This window comes from Apteryx rowi, unplaced genomic scaffold (assembly GCF_003343035.1).
Source record: "Apteryx rowi isolate R43461 unplaced genomic scaffold, aptRow1 scaffold_27, whole genome shotgun sequence".
In the NCBI taxonomy this organism is placed as follows: Eukaryota; Metazoa; Chordata; class Aves; order Apterygiformes; family Apterygidae; genus Apteryx; species Apteryx rowi.
The window spans coordinates 3,955,245-3,972,064 of NW_020449085.1; the positions used below are offsets into that span (position 1 = coordinate 3,955,245).

General features: G+C 36.5%; 1 protein-coding gene across 7 annotated transcripts in view; it reads left to right on the top strand.

The window, feature by feature from the left end:
• SCAPER (S-phase cyclin A associated protein in the ER) overlaps window positions 1-16,820 on the top strand; it is a 195,328-nt gene that overhangs the window by 28,309 nt on the left and 150,199 nt on the right. For 6 of the 7 annotated variants that reach the window (XM_026068288.1, XM_026068287.1, XM_026068289.1 and 3 more), the window contains 3 exons: window positions 9,578-9,678; window positions 10,900-11,016; window positions 12,945-13,105. In XM_026068288.1, coding sequence (XP_025924073.1) covers window positions 9,578-9,678; window positions 10,900-11,016; window positions 12,945-13,105 — 379 coding nt within the window. The remainder of the gene's footprint in view (window positions 1-9,577; window positions 9,679-10,899; window positions 11,017-12,944; window positions 13,106-16,820) is intronic. The other variant, XM_026068294.1, reaches the window with a different exon arrangement.

Sequence of the window (16,820 nt, forward strand, 5' to 3'; positions counted from 1 at the left end):
AGTAGAATATTTTAGCTTCTGTCTTTTGAAGTTAGTGTTTTACATAACATTTGGGCATACAACATTTTGGTAATGCATACGTAAGCTTGAATTATAGGATGATCAAACTTGTCATTAGCATATAGGTATATTTTAATTTTTGATTGAATACTGGTGATAAAATGCAAACAACAGATCCTTGTGGAAACTGCGGGTCTTCCTCACCACTGTTCCTACCTGTTCTCTGAAAGGCCAGCGTTTGCTGTCCTCCATAAATTGGAATATCTTGTCTAAGTGCAGCTTTCATATTGCAGTAGATATAGACTACTCTTGTGCCTCAGTAGTATGTTGTTTACTCTTGTACCTCAATCTTTTAGGACTTCATAARTGAAAATCTTGATCTAGTCTCAGAATTCAGTTGGCAAACGGTATTTCGTAAGAAGCACTCATGTGACRTTGTTTCAGGAATTCACCTAGCTTAGTAGAAGGACCACTTTCTGCCTTAAGAATAGCTTAAGTCAGGTAAATAATCATCACTTGCTTATCCAGAACAAGATTGTTTTATTGCCTTGGCTCTGCTTGTCCTATATATGTTGCTGTCACACTACTCCCGAGCACCAAGTTTCATACTTTCTATTGATTTTTCTGAGGTCCCTGTTTCTGGTTCTGCCCTTTCTTGCTTTTTAAAAAGACTGAAGTGATGCAAAAGATCTAGAATCCCTGTCTGGGGCCAGGTTAGGTTTTCCCTGTTGCAGGGAAAGACCGCTGGGTTCTGCATGCTACTCCAGGGACTACGCAAGCCCTTTCAAAGGTTCGAGACTAGGAGGACACAAAGGTGGTTTTTTTGTTGTTTTGGTTTGTTTTTTTTGCTTCTGGTTATGAATTCTGTGCAGTCCGGGCATCTCCCTAGCTTTGCTATTATGGACAGTACATCAGTAATGTAGATATGTTTTGCAGGCTTTTTTTTTTTTTTTTCTTAAGTTTAATTGAGGTACATGTCTTTACTGGTTTCTCTGGTGCCAGAAAAGAGATGGGTGGGAAACCAGGGCCCACTAAATCCARTTTGCAGAACCAGTTGGGGTTCTTTTGCTTGGTTGTATTTTTTTTATTCCTCTATGGGCGGGAAGAGTTCAGCTAATTCTGTATGCTTTTTTCCATTTTTATGTACTGCAGTACTTCAATATTTTGAAGTCTTCTCAATATTTTAATTTTCAGATGAAAATTCCATTTATAATGAACTCATATAATGCTCATGCTAAAAATTAGAGTGGATTAGCTTCACTTTTGAGGTCTTTTTGAGAATTTTTATATCATATAGAAAAGTATTTATTGGTTAAAACATTACAAAATGTACAAGTAGACAATCAAATTTGAACATGGGCTGTATTTCTGCCATACATAAAGAACTAAAAGTATTTTGCAAAATGAAGAATCCAATATTGCTGTGTTTTCTGTTTACTTTTCAAAGTGGATTAAYGGAGAATGTCTTGTTAGCTCTTTCCATGAAGTATCATTTATATTTTTGGTACTGAATGTGTGTCAAACAATATTAAATAAGGGCACAAAATGGTTAATTTGTTAATTGTTTTCTTCCTTGTTTTTTTTAAGTGGAACCCTGAAAAATTCTCCTTATTAAGATTAGTTTATGTTATTAAAAGCTTATTTAATTTACACTTCATCTCTTTAAATTATGTCTCTTCAAACATACAGATATGCACTGTTCTATTTAAAACATTTTAGTTGCATAAAGATCATATTAAAAGAAGACCTCTGAAAAAAAGAAACATGACCTCTGGTATGTAAGACCTTCAGATTAACCCAGTATAAAAATGTTTATTTTTGATTTTGCGCTTTTTGCTCTCATGTAGTCTTGCAAGCTGGTATAGTTTTATTGATTACATTGTCACTGAAGATAATGTTTTATGCTTCCAAATCCGATAGGGCTCTAGTGGCTGGTTGTGGTTGAAACTGCAGACGAAAGGGTTGTGGTAAGGCTACAAACAGTGGCAATRTGTGTAAGAAGATCAGTGGTTGTGTATATTTTCTCTCAGCTTTGGGCACTGCTGAAGGTAGTATTTTTCTATTGATTTGGAATTGAGAACTCTCAACCCATAAATATATATAGTGATATGGCTTTGATGCTTCATRTATAAAAATAAAATGAAAATAGCTGAATTATTTCTAAAAGAAAGGGGGAGGTCAAGTTTAAATATGATCTTGCTATATATAAATCATTCTGTCCAATGGTAATAGACAGAGATTARATTTATTCTAGTAGACTAGACTATAATCTGAACATGTCAGATTGTGAGTTGTATGGATATTTTGTATGTTAGCTAAGTTTCCAAGTGTCTRATATTTAGATGAACGTTTTATCACCTAGTATTTTCTAGTTTTGGGTGGTGAGCTTAGGCAGGAAAGAATTAGTAATGCCAAGGATCCCTTACATCTCTTTCTGTATCCCAAAAGGAAATAAGCCTGAAATTATGTGGGGATAGAGGAAGGCAGATTCTATATCCAATTTTGGTTAATGCAACAGAGATATGGGTCTTCTGCTGTTACTGCTTTGCGGTCCTCAGGTGTCTCTGCAACTGGCTTAGGAGAGAGAAGTTTACAAAAAAAACCAAAAAACACTTGTGCGCATGCGCACACACACACGTGCACACACACACACACACACACAATTGTTTTCTTATTGATAAGAGTTTCAGAAACTGGATCCAACAGCTAAGGAAACATTATGCCTAGAAGAATCTCAAACTACTCAAAATTTAATGGACTGAGGTTTTTTTCCTTCCTTAGATGAATTAATGGCTTCAACTGTGTGTGTGTGTTTTTGTTTGTTTTGTTTTTGTTTTTGTTTTTTGTGTTTTTGTTCCAAAAAAGCTGAATTCTGATATGGAAAATTCAGCTATATATTCCTTTTAGATTTCTGTCTGGCATTACTAAGTACTTGAACAAGCTTTTGTATTTCCACCTAGCATTAATTATTGGTATTYTTCTGCAGGATTTTGGCAAGGGTGGTTTCTCTTATTGGTCGTAATGCTTACATTCTTAGGTCAGTCTACCTTGAGTATGGTTCAGTGAAAACAACTTCATTCTGCCCGAGATTCTTATTCCCTCTTATAAAATGGAAAAGTCAGTAGTGAAGTTCTGTTGTTCTGATTCTCATAGAAAGCGAGCACAAGACACCCTAAAAAGATGGGTAAGGCCTTTCCCTTGGAAGACTTGACATGCTGCGTGGTGGTGGTATGTGAAGAAAGCAGCTGAAACAACTTTAGCTTTCTTCAGGCCTTCCAGTCAGGACGATATCTGTGAATGATTTACCATAATTTTAGTTGATTGAAGGCCTCCCTGAAGGAGAGAGGAACTTGCTTCATTAGGGTCCCTTGCTGAGCCCTTATGAGGGCTGCTTTTGGTTCAGGATATGCTAATTCCAATGATTTCAATCTATGCATGCAGGCTGAGGTCCGTGGCCTTCCAGCCTGATTACTGTTCTTTAAGACAGCCAAGAAAATAAAATTGTTTCTAAATGTGTTGGAGCTGAAGGCAGAAAAGCCAAGCTTTTTCTAACCTCAATGAAGAAGTAATTTATGGTGATTCAGTATAATAGTCAAGTTTATCCAAGCAGGATTTTGACCACATTTACACTGTTAAGAGCCAATTCAACTCTGTCCACTTTGGTTTTGGGGAGGATAAGTTTTGTTTTTTGTCTCCTCCTCCCCCCCCCCCCCAATACTTTTCAGTTTCACAGATGCATAAAGTGCCTTGTTCCAGGCAGGAAAAAAATTATAGCACTAGGGTTAGACACTTTTTTTGTGGGAAATGGTTTGTTATATGTGAATTTTGGTTCTTTTCTTTTAGTGCTGCAAATCCTAGGAAAGGTATCCCGAGAAGGGTTACGAAGTATTGTAGTGTTTCAACACAGGCTCTATTCTGATGTCTTTGCTCTCTGAACCCCTGGAAGAATATTTCCTTCCTATTAGAAGGAGATTTTCAGCAGGCAGCGAAGTGAATGAACTGTATCCCATATGRTCAAATCTCTTTTCATTGTATTCAGTAAAAACAAGGTGATTCTGAAATTACCCTGAAAGCCTAAGACAATGATAGGTTTACACATTAGATCTTATGTATAATTCTTTTGCTGTGTTCTTCACAAGACTCGATCCTCCAGTTTGGTGTAGTTTTATGGAGCATATATTCTGAAACATTTTCAGATTGTTTGAAAAACTCTAAATCTGCCCTTGGAATATGTCAGAAGTGTAAGTCAGGCTGCCACTTAGCACTCACTTGCAAAAGATATCTGTTTCTGAATGTGGAGTGATTCAGGGGGAGAACATGTCTCTTTCTGAATAAATATCCCATGGCTGTATGCTAGCGCTGCATGTCCGCCCTCGGGCTCTTTTTATGAGCATTCTTCCTGCCTCTCTTTGGGCATTTACGTTTTCATTGTCATAGTCATCTTCTGTGGATGAATCAAAATCAGTGAAGTTGAGAGTGAAGGACGGAAAAATGGGGTAACAACTGGGTGTGCAGTCTCACAGATGGAAGTGGCCGAGATCTTTCAGAATGGTAATCTGTTCTAAAAAGCCAGCGTCTCTTCTGGTTGGCAATCTGGATGATCCTGTGTCTGCCTCTCCGTTGTTCACATCATGCATACTGTTTCTGTGTAATTGAATTGTGTGCTTTTTAATCAGTCCCTGCATGTTTCCCCCAATTGTTTCATTAATTCTTATGGAGAAAATTTGCTTTGCCGTGTCATTTCTCAGGAGCACATCCTTGGCAGGTAGCAGGTTATGGCTGTCATATAAGTGAATTAATCAGGAATAAACTGAGACCAGATATGATGCATTAAGTGTTTGTATCTAAGAGTCCATGGATGCAGCTTTACTACCACGTTTACTGCTTAGTGGCTTCTGCAAGGCTACTATAAGAGGATTTATAAAGACATACCAATTAAGAGAACTTTAGTTACTGGCAATTTTTTTTTCCTCTCTGCAGTCCTCATCTGAACCTGTTTTAGAGTATGTTATGGTTATATCAACTTCAGTACGTGGCAGATAATGATAGTCCTTTGGCTAGAGGAACTGCTTCTTTACATCCTGTCCCAAAGCTATAAGAATTGCTTTTGCGATCATCTGTGTTTAACAAGCAAGATTCCTAATGCCAGAACTGGTTTTAAGTGTTTGTAAGGAAATTTTGGGGGGCAATTTTTATGTGAAATGATTAAAACAAACACCTTAAAAATATAAATTGAAAGAAAGTACTAACATTGCTTGTTTTTTATACTGGAGTACAAAAAGTACTCAAGTACCTTAAAATGGAGTTACCCTGATAAATATGTAATGCAAAATATTCATTATAGATAACTTCAAAACTATGCATAGTTTGTGAAAGAAAACATACATTTCTAGTCTTGAGCATAAGCTACAGTACAGATGTGGTGCCTGAGTTCATTTTTCTGACATATTCTACTATTTTGAATCGTAGTAATCTTAACATCCTACACTTTTCCATGCTTCTCTCTTTTCTCCCTCCCTCTCCTCTCCCTCCTTATTCGAGAATGGAGAATAAATGGAGATGAAAACTTTTCCAAGCTGTTATGCGATCTCCAAACAAAGTGAGCTTTCCCCCCCCCCCCCAAAAGATCATAATCGACCTACCTAGGACCCAAGTCCAAGACCGTTCTGATTCAGGGATATAGGATTATTCTGATGCAGGGAGTGATTCTACTTTGAGATCCTTGTTGATTGGAAAGATATTAATGTGATCACCCAAATGAAGAGGCAAGAAGTACAACTTTAAGATAAATACATACTTAGAAATCAAAGTAATGATTCAGACCTAGAGAAAAGAAAAAGCATGAGAGCTTTTTAAAGTGCAGGAGGATTATCGATCCAAATGCTGGAGGGGGGGAAAGAAACAGGAGCTGCATTGTGAGTGTTTCTGGTTTTATGTCACTGATTTTCCTTTAAGCGTTGTTTTCTCACAGTATTGCTTTCTTTTTCAGTTTGAACTGGCTCTTTGAAAATAGTATAGGATACATATGACCTTGAAAAATAATGGGATTTAAAATTGTTTTGACTCTAGTGCAGCAGTAGTCTCCCCCATAAAGGTTCCTTTTTGTCAGCACCTTCTCAAGTGGTACAAGTTTCCCCTGCTTCAGCACCACAGGGTATATCTGCTACCCGCTGTACCGTAGGTGAGCTAGCGAGCTGTATCGATGTCCAGGACCCCAGAGCCCTGTGCACCGGGATTGTGTGTCAGCGGGACAAAGGGATGGCGCCAACCGGCCTGCTCTATGCGCCAGTAACTAGAATTAATTACAAACCAATCGAATCCGTTGCAGCCAATTGGTAAACTAATTGGTAATTTTAGCTGTATATCTATATGTAGTTATCTGGACGGCTGTAGCGGCGCTTTCAGAGCCACTTTTGTTCTGCTTCATCCTGCTTGACAAAATGGCCCTCATAGCTTTAAGGAGAAAGATGTGCATCAGTGAATATGGGGCCGCTCCAGCTGCTTGTCTTGTTTGTATTCCCTTGTTCGTAAAACATGACTCCGATTACAGCTGCATGGGTCTGCTCTGATCATTTCTGATAATGTGTAGCTAAACATTCCTTAAAATAGGTTAAGCCATTTTTTTTTTTTTTTTTTTTTTGTGCCAACTAATTTCAGATATATAGCTCATATTCAGATTTTTTTTTTTTTGTGGGAGCTATCTCAGTGGCAGACTTGAAAAATAAATGATTCAGAATTAAATTTTGCTTTCTATGCCCTTATTGTCAATAAGTCAGCACAACTTAGTATGGGCTAACTTAAATGGACATGAATTGAATTAGAAAGCTGAAATTTTATTAGGGAAGCTGAAAAAAAAAAGAGAGAGAACTGGCTAAAATACTTGACTTGTTCATTTCTTGTAGCAGACTTTACTTACCAATTATTTTGGCACTGTAAACCAACTGCCTTGTAAGAAAGACTTTTGTTTGCTTTTTGTGGAGCRTTTCAAAACAAAAAAGTAAGTTTTACATCAGCAGTGATATTCTGTTTGACTTCGACTGTGTTTGACTTTCTTGTGACTTCTCCGGTATAACAGGCAGCACATGCTTTAGTTCTGGCATAAAAACTAGTTGAAAGGTTACTTGTGTAAAAACTGAAACTGAATTTTATACCTGATTTTGTGTTAAACAAAAAGAATAATCRGTCTTAGAACTATATCTCACAAAGTTTTGCATACATTAGGAGTTCTTTTTCTGTTAAAACTGTAGGTGAATGGGAAATAATGTTATAAAAATAGGCAATACAGTTAGCTGTACTGTAGTAGAGTATCTTCACTGTTTTCAAAGCATTTTTAAATTTGTAGCTATACACTTAGGAGCCAATATATTTTCATTTGTAATTGTTGCCAAAATATTTCTATGTGTTAATTACTTGCTTTGAAAAGAAAAAAATTCCCTTAATACCAGCAGGAGCAACTTTGGCATAGTAAAGAATCTGCAAAACAGGAACACTTAATCTTTAGTGGTTTTCCTCATACCATAAAATTATATCTACATTTTTAACTCTCCAGTTGAAGCTGATATAAGTCTTTATAGAATTCTGAATTCATTTGTGGAATTTTATTATTTTCAGCATGTTGTTGTCATAAAATAATGTCTTAAGTACAAATTTTCTGATCTTTGAAGGAGCAAGTATGAATGCTTGTGTTTCTAATTGACATGATCTAGAACTAATTCCTTTCGAATTGCATTAATCTGCTCTATGGGTGATAGTCAGCTCTGCTGAGAAGGTGCTTGTTGGCCATGAGGTTCTGTGCACTTTTTGTCACATTCAGTAAATGGGTTTTTTGAGCACTTATGTGGAGTATCAGTGATCTCCTAGCTTCCTGCATAGTAAGGAATTGTGCCTTTCTTCACCGCTGCGGTTAGAGAACCTAGTTTTCTCAAGGAGCAAAGCTACGAGTTTAGTCATGCTGTCTTTTGCTCTGCTTTATTGTGAAATGAATGGGAGTAATGTCAGAATAAAGACTGCAGGATCCCAATTTATCTTTTAGTTTTTGTTTCTGTATGTAATCTGGCCTTACTATAGTTAATACATTTATGTATTTGACCAAACTGGAAGTCAATACATGTAGTGAATAATTTTGAAAATTAAGTTTAAGAATATTTTTATTGGAAACAAGTCCTTTAGTTCTCTGTTGTTCAGCCATTGTCATTCCATCTATGACTTTCTTCCTGATACAGCGTGCAGTCAAGGTGGTTTTGTATGTCTGTTCATAACAGTTAATTTTATTTGTTAGAGACCAACACGTGATTTATAAGCTTCTAAGTTCTGAACTGTCTGCAGGACAAAAACAAAAAACAAAAAAACCCAGCATACCCACATCATTCTGACAATGTGTATTTGATCCAACCCAGGAGTTACGAGAGGGACTACTTTCCTCTTAAGGTCTCTTCCTGTTCTGTTATTCTATGATAATGTGTCAACCTAACTTTCATCCCATAAAAAGTGTTCATGAATGCAGCTTGCAATGATTAATGAACATAAAAAATGTGTAAATTTTTAAGCAATTCCATTTTATTCAAAAGTAACTTTTAAAATGGTAGAAGATTCGCTTGTTTGTAATGATCAGAGGTATAATCTGGGTTTTAGAGTTTTAAGGACTGGGTATATGACATTCCATAGTCAAGAATGTAGAATTAGTGACTTTTTTCACTTGTTAAAATGTACTAATCAGAGAAGTGAATGTAAACTTCACATCTTGCGGGTCCGTTGGTTTATTTCTCAGTAAGTTCATGTCAAGCGTGATCAGTTTGTAAACAAAATCTGATGTTGTGATCTTTCTCCTTTTTGCCTCTCAAAACATCACTGTAAGATTCTTTTTAATCACAAATTGCCTTGTTAATGTGATAGTGCTGGTAATCTCATGTGATGACAGCATGTGTCTGTCCTTAATCTAGAAGAGCACAGGCGTATATCCTTTGAAAATTCTGCACACTTGAAAGTCTGTAGGAAAGCAATACGGTTTGAACTACAGAGGCTTCGGAACTAGTTCTGAAATTTTTCTACTGCAAGGATCCCAAGATTATCCAGAAGGAGGTCTGGCTGTCTGATACAACAGCCTATGGGTCACCTTGTGTATTCTTTGCTCCACAGATTAATTACAAGCAATACATTTTTAGTCTCCCACCCGTGCAGCAAGTTTTACAGAGGTTTTTCCTTATTTGATGAGATATATCCAACRTATTTTAAAGGATAACAGCTGTGTCAGAAAAAAATTCTGAGTAATACTTCTGTACATTAGGGACTTTTTTTTTTTTTTTTTGGTAAATCTTACTATTCTGTCCTTAGACATTGGTGCTCACAGAGTTTTTAGAAACCATACACATATTTTGAGAAGGTAAATGTTTTGATGTTTGGTCACATAAAAAACTGTTTGGACTTTTTGGGGTGTTTTCTTGTTTTTAATTTTTGTAAATTCTGTTTCATGAGAGAGTTGCAGACTGGTAAATTGCCTGCTTTCTCCTCCATTCCCTTTTTATTGTGGGGRGTGAGGGGCTTTCTAAATACAAAGGTTGATGTAATGGTTGCTTTTCAGGAAGTCCTGATGATGCTAGATAACTATGTAAGGGACTTCAAAGCATTGATTGACTGGATACAGCTACAGGAGAAGCTAGAAAAGGCTGATGCTCAAAGCAGGTAATTAGATTTTTTTTTTTCTTTACCTTTTGTCTACATCCAAGTACTGTATCATGCTGAACTTCATTTGTAGCAGAGATTCAGCAAGAAACTTAGGAACCAATTTTAATAGCTGCTGTGGGGCACCAGGAAGGAAATTTTCCTTTTGGACAGAATCGATGTGAGGACCTGGTGGGTATTTTTTCCTTCCTGATAGTGTTATCARGGAGCAGTTGTGCTGGAAATGAAAAAGAGTTTGGAAGTATAACATCAGAAGGGTAAAACTGGTTATGTCATTCCAATTTGTGACTAGTTTTGAATATCACTAAGTTTTAGCTTTGAGGGCTAAATGAGAAGTAAGTTTTTGCTGGTGTATCTTGTGCCTGTAGAACTAGTTCAATTATAGGTTGCTAGTCCTTTTAGAAGTACTGGAAACAGTTAAAAAGTCCTTTACATAACAATGTTTTTCCTAAATCTTTCTTCACCAGCAGTGGGATTTACAGGTTTGATTTTATTTTTAATTGACAGCTGTAATTTTCATGTAAGCAGATAACTCCAGGAGGAGTTAAAATAAATAAATAAATAAAACAACTTTAATGAGATCCATAATGAAATTGCAGGACTGACTTCCACCTCAAACTGTGTCTGGTTGCGTGAGAACATTTTTATATTAGTGACAGTTAACTTAATTCAACCTATTCAATTATCTTTGCAACTACATACATGTATTAATGAACGTTATCGCTGACAGTTTGGTATAATAGAATGGGTGGATGGTGATATATTTGGTTAGTTCTAAGGTCTTTTATGTACTGCAGATATTTGATATATAGATTAGTCAAAACAGCATTTAACGTGTGTTGAATGCTCCACTATGCGGGATAGGGCAAGGTAGGGTACCATGAATTGCGGCCTTTTATGTGCAGTGTTTTTGTCACTAGAATTAGAGCGTATTTCCAGTCCTACCCATAATGCTTTCCCTTTTGTCGTTTGGTTTGATGTTTGGTCCCACGCTGACATTTAAAGTAAGTATTGTCCTCTTGAGTGTACGAACAGTTTTTGATACGCATCTAGCTGATATGGTTTGGATTTGGTGTGGAAACAGTTGCTAAGATATCTGATGAAATTCAACAGTATTTGTTAATATTTTGTACCATTTACTGGTGCTGCTTTTTCTTTAATGTGATAAAGGAATAGTTATTGAGAATTTGTTTTTTAAACCATTCTTCCCTGAATTTGCAGACCTACTTCATTAGCGTGGGAAGTAAAGAAAATGTCTCCAGGACGCCATGTGATCCCAAGTCCGTCAACAGATAGAATTAGTGTGACATCAAATGCTCGAAGAAGTTTAAATTTTGGGTATGAAAACAGATCAAAAGTTTATTAAACCAAAACAATGGATTCATTTGAAACAGTTATTGAATATACTGTTTTTCTATAGTAATTAATATAGTTTTGCCTGTTGTTTATTGAGTCATATGTAAATGCAAATATTTGCATTCATGAAATAAAAGCACATGCTCTGAAAAAGAAAATGCTATCGAGGAGTTAATTTTTTACGTACTTCCTTATATATTTAATGACTGGTCATTCCAAAGACCTGAAGATAAAAATACAATGAACATATTTCATTTTACCTGTTTAATAGTCTTTTCCCTTGACAAAACAAAGGTCAAAATGTACATAATTGACATTTTAAAATTGCCCGTATATGCAATGTGAATGGCCAGCTGCATACGCAAGAAGTAAATGTTGTTCAATAGGAATGAATGTAAAGTGAGATTATCATGATTTTGATGAACAGCAAAATCGATATTAATTTAAATATAGAGCATATTAAATATTACAATAATGCATCTTTTACTTAGATAAAATGAAAATTACTATGTGAAAGGAGTTGCACAAAAATGTGCATACACACCGTTTTAGGGCAGCAGTGTCTCTGCCAGTTCTGGAAAGCACTGAAGTGTTTGGTCTAAATCCTTTTCAGRGTGTATTTGTAGTTCAGTCTGGTCTGTTGGGATCTTGGGCACATACCATAGCTCTTTCCTAAGTAATGATAATGTCCTCAACAGAGATCTAATATTAGAATATTTGATCAGTGCCTCTGAGTTTCAGCTGTGTTAAATTTTGGATATCAAATATTTCTACAAAAGAATTACAAACCATGTTTGGTGGAGAAGTTGCTCCAACAGTGCTAGTCTCTCTGCAGCTGTTGATATGAACCAGACAGTGTTTGAGAGGTTGTCTGCTTAAATATGGGATAATGGGAAGAAAGTATGCACAGACAATCAAAGCAAAAATTTGAGTAAGGAGGAAATAGAGAGAAAGCTCTTTTATTTTAGTAAAAACAAACAACAGCCAACATAATTCAGTCTTTCAGCTCAGCCCTTTTTTGTAGCCAAGTCTATATTGTTATTGTTGCTTGGGCTGTTTTATTTGCAAATAACTGTTCTATTTTTGAATTGAAGGGTTACACTTTTTCACCATCATAGAGAAATAGTTAGCAGCTCTGTGTGTTAAAGCAGCTAATAGCAAAATAAGTTTTCTGTCCTTTAGACTTGCAAACTTTTCTCTTACTCAGTCCGCTTATGACTCAAAGCAAGGCAACACTAGGCACCTACAGTATTTTGGAAATGTTTTTCCTTAGTCTTGTTAAGATTTTTCATGTTTACATACCATTCTTTTCTTCCCTGCTTGTTATTCTAGAATGCTTTCAGTACTGCAGAGCACCAGAAACAGACAGAAAAGAACAGTTTCTGTRCATGCTTGAGGAGACAGGATGAAAATGAAAGGTTTAGACTTGCTTGGTATTAGGGAAATTTTTGGCAGTTAGAATGTTAGGAATCATTAGGTGAGGAATAGATGACAGAAGCAAGGGTGGTGTTGCACGCTGTAGAAATTCAGAGCGTGTGGCTTGTACCATTGGTCACCATCATCCCTTCCCAGAAAGGATGTAGAAAAATTAGGAAAAGTACAGGGACTGGAGACAGAAACAGTCAGAAGTATGCAACAGTGCTGATACAAATATTCAAGATATTAATATTCAAGAATTACAATTTTCAACTTTGGAAACTGTTGAAAGAGAAATGAAAACAAGATAGGCTGTGTGAAGAATACTAGAATAAACTCTTTCTATTGGTTGCTAGTAGGTTCTAGTTTTTGGAGCGAGCTCTCAATCTGAGACAGGGAAAGCCAAGATTAAGGAAAGTGTGTGCTGATAAGTTTTCTAATGAACCATTCTGTTATTTGATTAGAAGCTAATAACAGCTATGACTTTCATTTAGGAACCCTTCAGTGACGATTGCTGCAACACGCCTGGCTCCTGCTGGTGTAAGTTGGGCTGATAAGGTAAAAGCCAACCATGGAGCTAAAGCTGCCCATCCTGAGCTGGCAACGGCACAAACTTGTCTGCCAACTTCAACACAGAAGTCATCACGGAAAAACGGCAAGTCTCTTTAGGTGGCTTAAGTTGTTTTCCACCATCTGTATGGTGTAAAGTTAGTTCAGAATGAGATGACCTATTTTCAAAATTCRATTAAGTCTAATTTACAAAATATAACCTTAAGATTTAAATCAAGTATCAAGGTACAAGATTTTTGCAGCCTTACATTTTTATTTTGATAGTTAAGTTTGAGACAAAATTGAGACAAAATCTGCGCTTCACCGTTGATGTCAGGATCACAGCTGAAAACAAAGTGCTGTGACTTTCAGGCTTAAAAGAAAAAAGTATTCAAATGACCTCAGAAGAATAATATGTGTTGAGAATTCTCCAGAAGAGCTCAAGTTAGTTTTATGTGATCATGGAGACCAGATCATTAGAACTGTGCTGAGGTGATAATGGATGCTTTTTCCTTCTTTGAGTACAAGAATTACCAGATTTAGCTGTAGATTCTTTCCCTTTCTCCAAAGACTGTCCTTGGAGAATGCTTAAAGTTGCAGTGTTTTGTTCTAGAATAATTTGTTTTGTTGCGGATATAAAAGCCTTTACCATTTGATTTGCAAACTTGCTTTGTTTCTTTGCACGCACTGGACCCATGAGATTTTCTTCAGAGTTGCATTTTTCCCATTTACTTTTTTCATGTGTGGACCAAAATGATTTTCTGTGAAAACAACAGGCAGCTTGTAGGAATGGATATTTTGATAAAATTAAAAAGCCTTRTTGGTAATTTGGTTTTCAAAAAGAAAAATTACTGGAAGAAAATCTATTAATTTAACATAGTTATACATTCAATATAGTGGTAGTAGAAATCATAGACAGTGGTTTGGAAACATGCACTTATGTTTTGTGGAACTAAAATATCTTTAAATGTATTGCAGTTTAATTTAACTGAGTTCAGTAGCGTATGAATTTTTATGCTTAGAAAAAAACAACCAAAAGCATATTCTGAAGGTTGTCGCATGGGTCCTGCTTGCTGCTGTTTGCCTGAGCGACCATCTTGCAGGATTTGGTTGTAGTGAGCTGGTCTGAGTAAAGTAAGCAGTTTGGCTGAACTAAACATGTAATTGGCTAACTAAAAGTGTAATTTCGTGTTTAATTTTTGTCAGCCATTGAAGCTTTTTATAAGAAAAATTTATTATAAGATAATCTGTTGATTACCTCTCGTATTAGTATTATTAGAGTGACAGACTCCAAGATGGTGCTGAAATATCTTTATTTGGGATTCTCTTGGGTATAGAGAATTTCATGAATTACGTAGGGAATAAAACTGGCATGCACTTTCATATGGATGACATCTTTCTAAGAGGCTAAAAGGAAAACAAAAAACCTTACCCTTATGTTGATTTTAAAATTTTAAAGGGCTGAAGAATCAGTGCTGTGCTGTGTTTTATAGGCCGTTACCTACAGCTGATGAGCTCCAAAAAGAGCGAAACCATTTGGTCCTGTAGTACTGGCCTATATGCTTTCAGTAATTCTTTAAATCAAATGTGCTATAAGATTCAGACCTGAAACATTTCTGTTTTAGAAATAGCAATCATTCTTTCTAGAGGGCTTGCTTATTCTGAAGAATCTCTTCTCTCTGACATTTGGCACTGGAGAACTTAAATGATTTTCTAATGGGTGAATTGTAATATTGTGTCTATAACAAATCAGACTCTCTTTACATATTATCCTTTATCTGGAGGGTACTAGACAGGGTAGCATCACGGTGATCTTGCCGAGTGGAGCACGAGAGGGTTTGTGAAGTTTGCACAGAACGGGTTACAGAGGCTCTTCACGTGCGTTATTGAAGCAGGTATGAGGCTCATGTGTYGGTTGCTCTGCCCGTTCACCGGCACTCACAGCTGGGAGCTACCTTCTGGTCTTGTGGGAGGATTCCTCCTGCCATCCCGTAGTGCTCTCCTGCCCGCTCTAAAGCCCAGCTGGGCCTTACAGAGACAAGAGTGCCCTGAAACACTTCTTCTCTATTGATTTCAAACAGCACTGTCATTAATCTTCACAGTGTTTTTGTGGAGTGCACAAGTGGTATGATGCTGTTTTATGGTTGATGGAATTTCCAAATTTGAATGTCCTTAGGGAGAGAGAAAATGTTTTATTTTTCCAGATGTTTCTTTAAATGAGTGTTTTTCATATGCATGATTAAGATGAGGTTGTATCATCCTGTTTTCCCCATTAAACCCACTGCTGCCCTCAATATTTTCATGTATTAAAAAAAAAAAAATTCTGTCTTTCGCTCTTCTATGTACTGAGAACAAATTGCAGGAATGTCGCCATGGGGTAGTTTATTCCTGACTGAGTTGTCAAATTCCCAGACAAAATTTCATTTGAAAATTTTACATTTGTTCTTTTTTTTCTATTCTCTTTTGTATTTTTAAGTGATCACTAAAGGTAGTCTGACAATTTACATGTTTAAAAAGTCATGCCTCTGTACTCACCATTTCTTGTTATGACTTATAAATTTACTGCTTCTTGCATCACTAAATTTTCTCTATATTTCCTTTATTATTCTAATTTTCATGTCTTCTCCCCTGTACCTGTGTTTCTCCTGAGTTCATGTTTCTAGATTTCCTTTCAGATTCTTAACTAATCCAGTTTTCCGTAGTGCCTCTCAAATACAGTAATATTACTTTAGATTAAAAAACAGAGAGGGTGAAGATTTGTAATGAATGGGGAAGGTCAAGTAAGCTCTGGCAGTATATTACTTGCAAGTAGATTTTTAAGAGGAAGGACAAATCTCATGAGGTAGAGCTCCCAAGAGACTGCACGTACTTGGATAGATTTATTTTATTGATGTTACCAACAAGGCTGCTTGGGCACTTCTTCCGGATGGAGTAACTTTAAAAGAGTGAGGCCCTGGTGGCTATAAGGGCCTCAAGATAACAGATGGCTTGTCACTTCCATGTAATACAAGAGCAAGCAGGGACAGGGAAGTTCAAATGAAACTAGAGAATGATCAAGGTAGTCAAATGAATTATTCATTAACAAAACTGGGCAAGTAATCAAACCCAGCATGTGATACTTAGCATGTAGAGATGGCTACTGGGCTATATGAAAAGAGCTCCAGGCTTACAGGAAAAAAAAAARKKRARGRARGGTGATGCCCCAGTGAGTATTAATTTTACTTCAGATCAGTAGCAAGAGTGATGCCCTAGTGAGTATTAATTTTACTTCAGATTAGAAGCTATGTGATCTGATGTCAATAAATGTGCTAGTTTTGCAATTTTTTTTTGTCAAAAACAGAATGCCTGAAGATGACTAAATACAAAACTGATGAATGAATTAAAATCTGAATTGTCCCACCGAATGCAGGGCCATGCTCCGCACAGCCTGCATGCTTCGAGTTTTCTCCAGTAAATCTGTTTGTGATTCTTGCAGAATTAAGGCTCTGTTCCCTACCTCTGGTGTATTACTGGAGAAAGGATTGTCTCAGAAAGGGTAATAACAGGTTTAGATTGCTTGGTCCTGTAGGTAAATAGTATTTTTCCGTATAAAGATGGAGAAGTGTAAGTTAAGCAAATGCAAGTCCTTCTCAAGGGTCAAATAGAAAGGCTGTGGTAAAGCAAAAAATAGAATCCATATCTTCTTGACTGCCATTCCCCTGTCTAATCAGCGGTGCATACTGCAGTGTGTTCAAGTGCACGTAGGGGGAATAAACACAGAAGGGCCTTGTGTAGAGGTATGCTATCTGTGGTTACCATCAGTAATCTGAAGAGATCAGTTA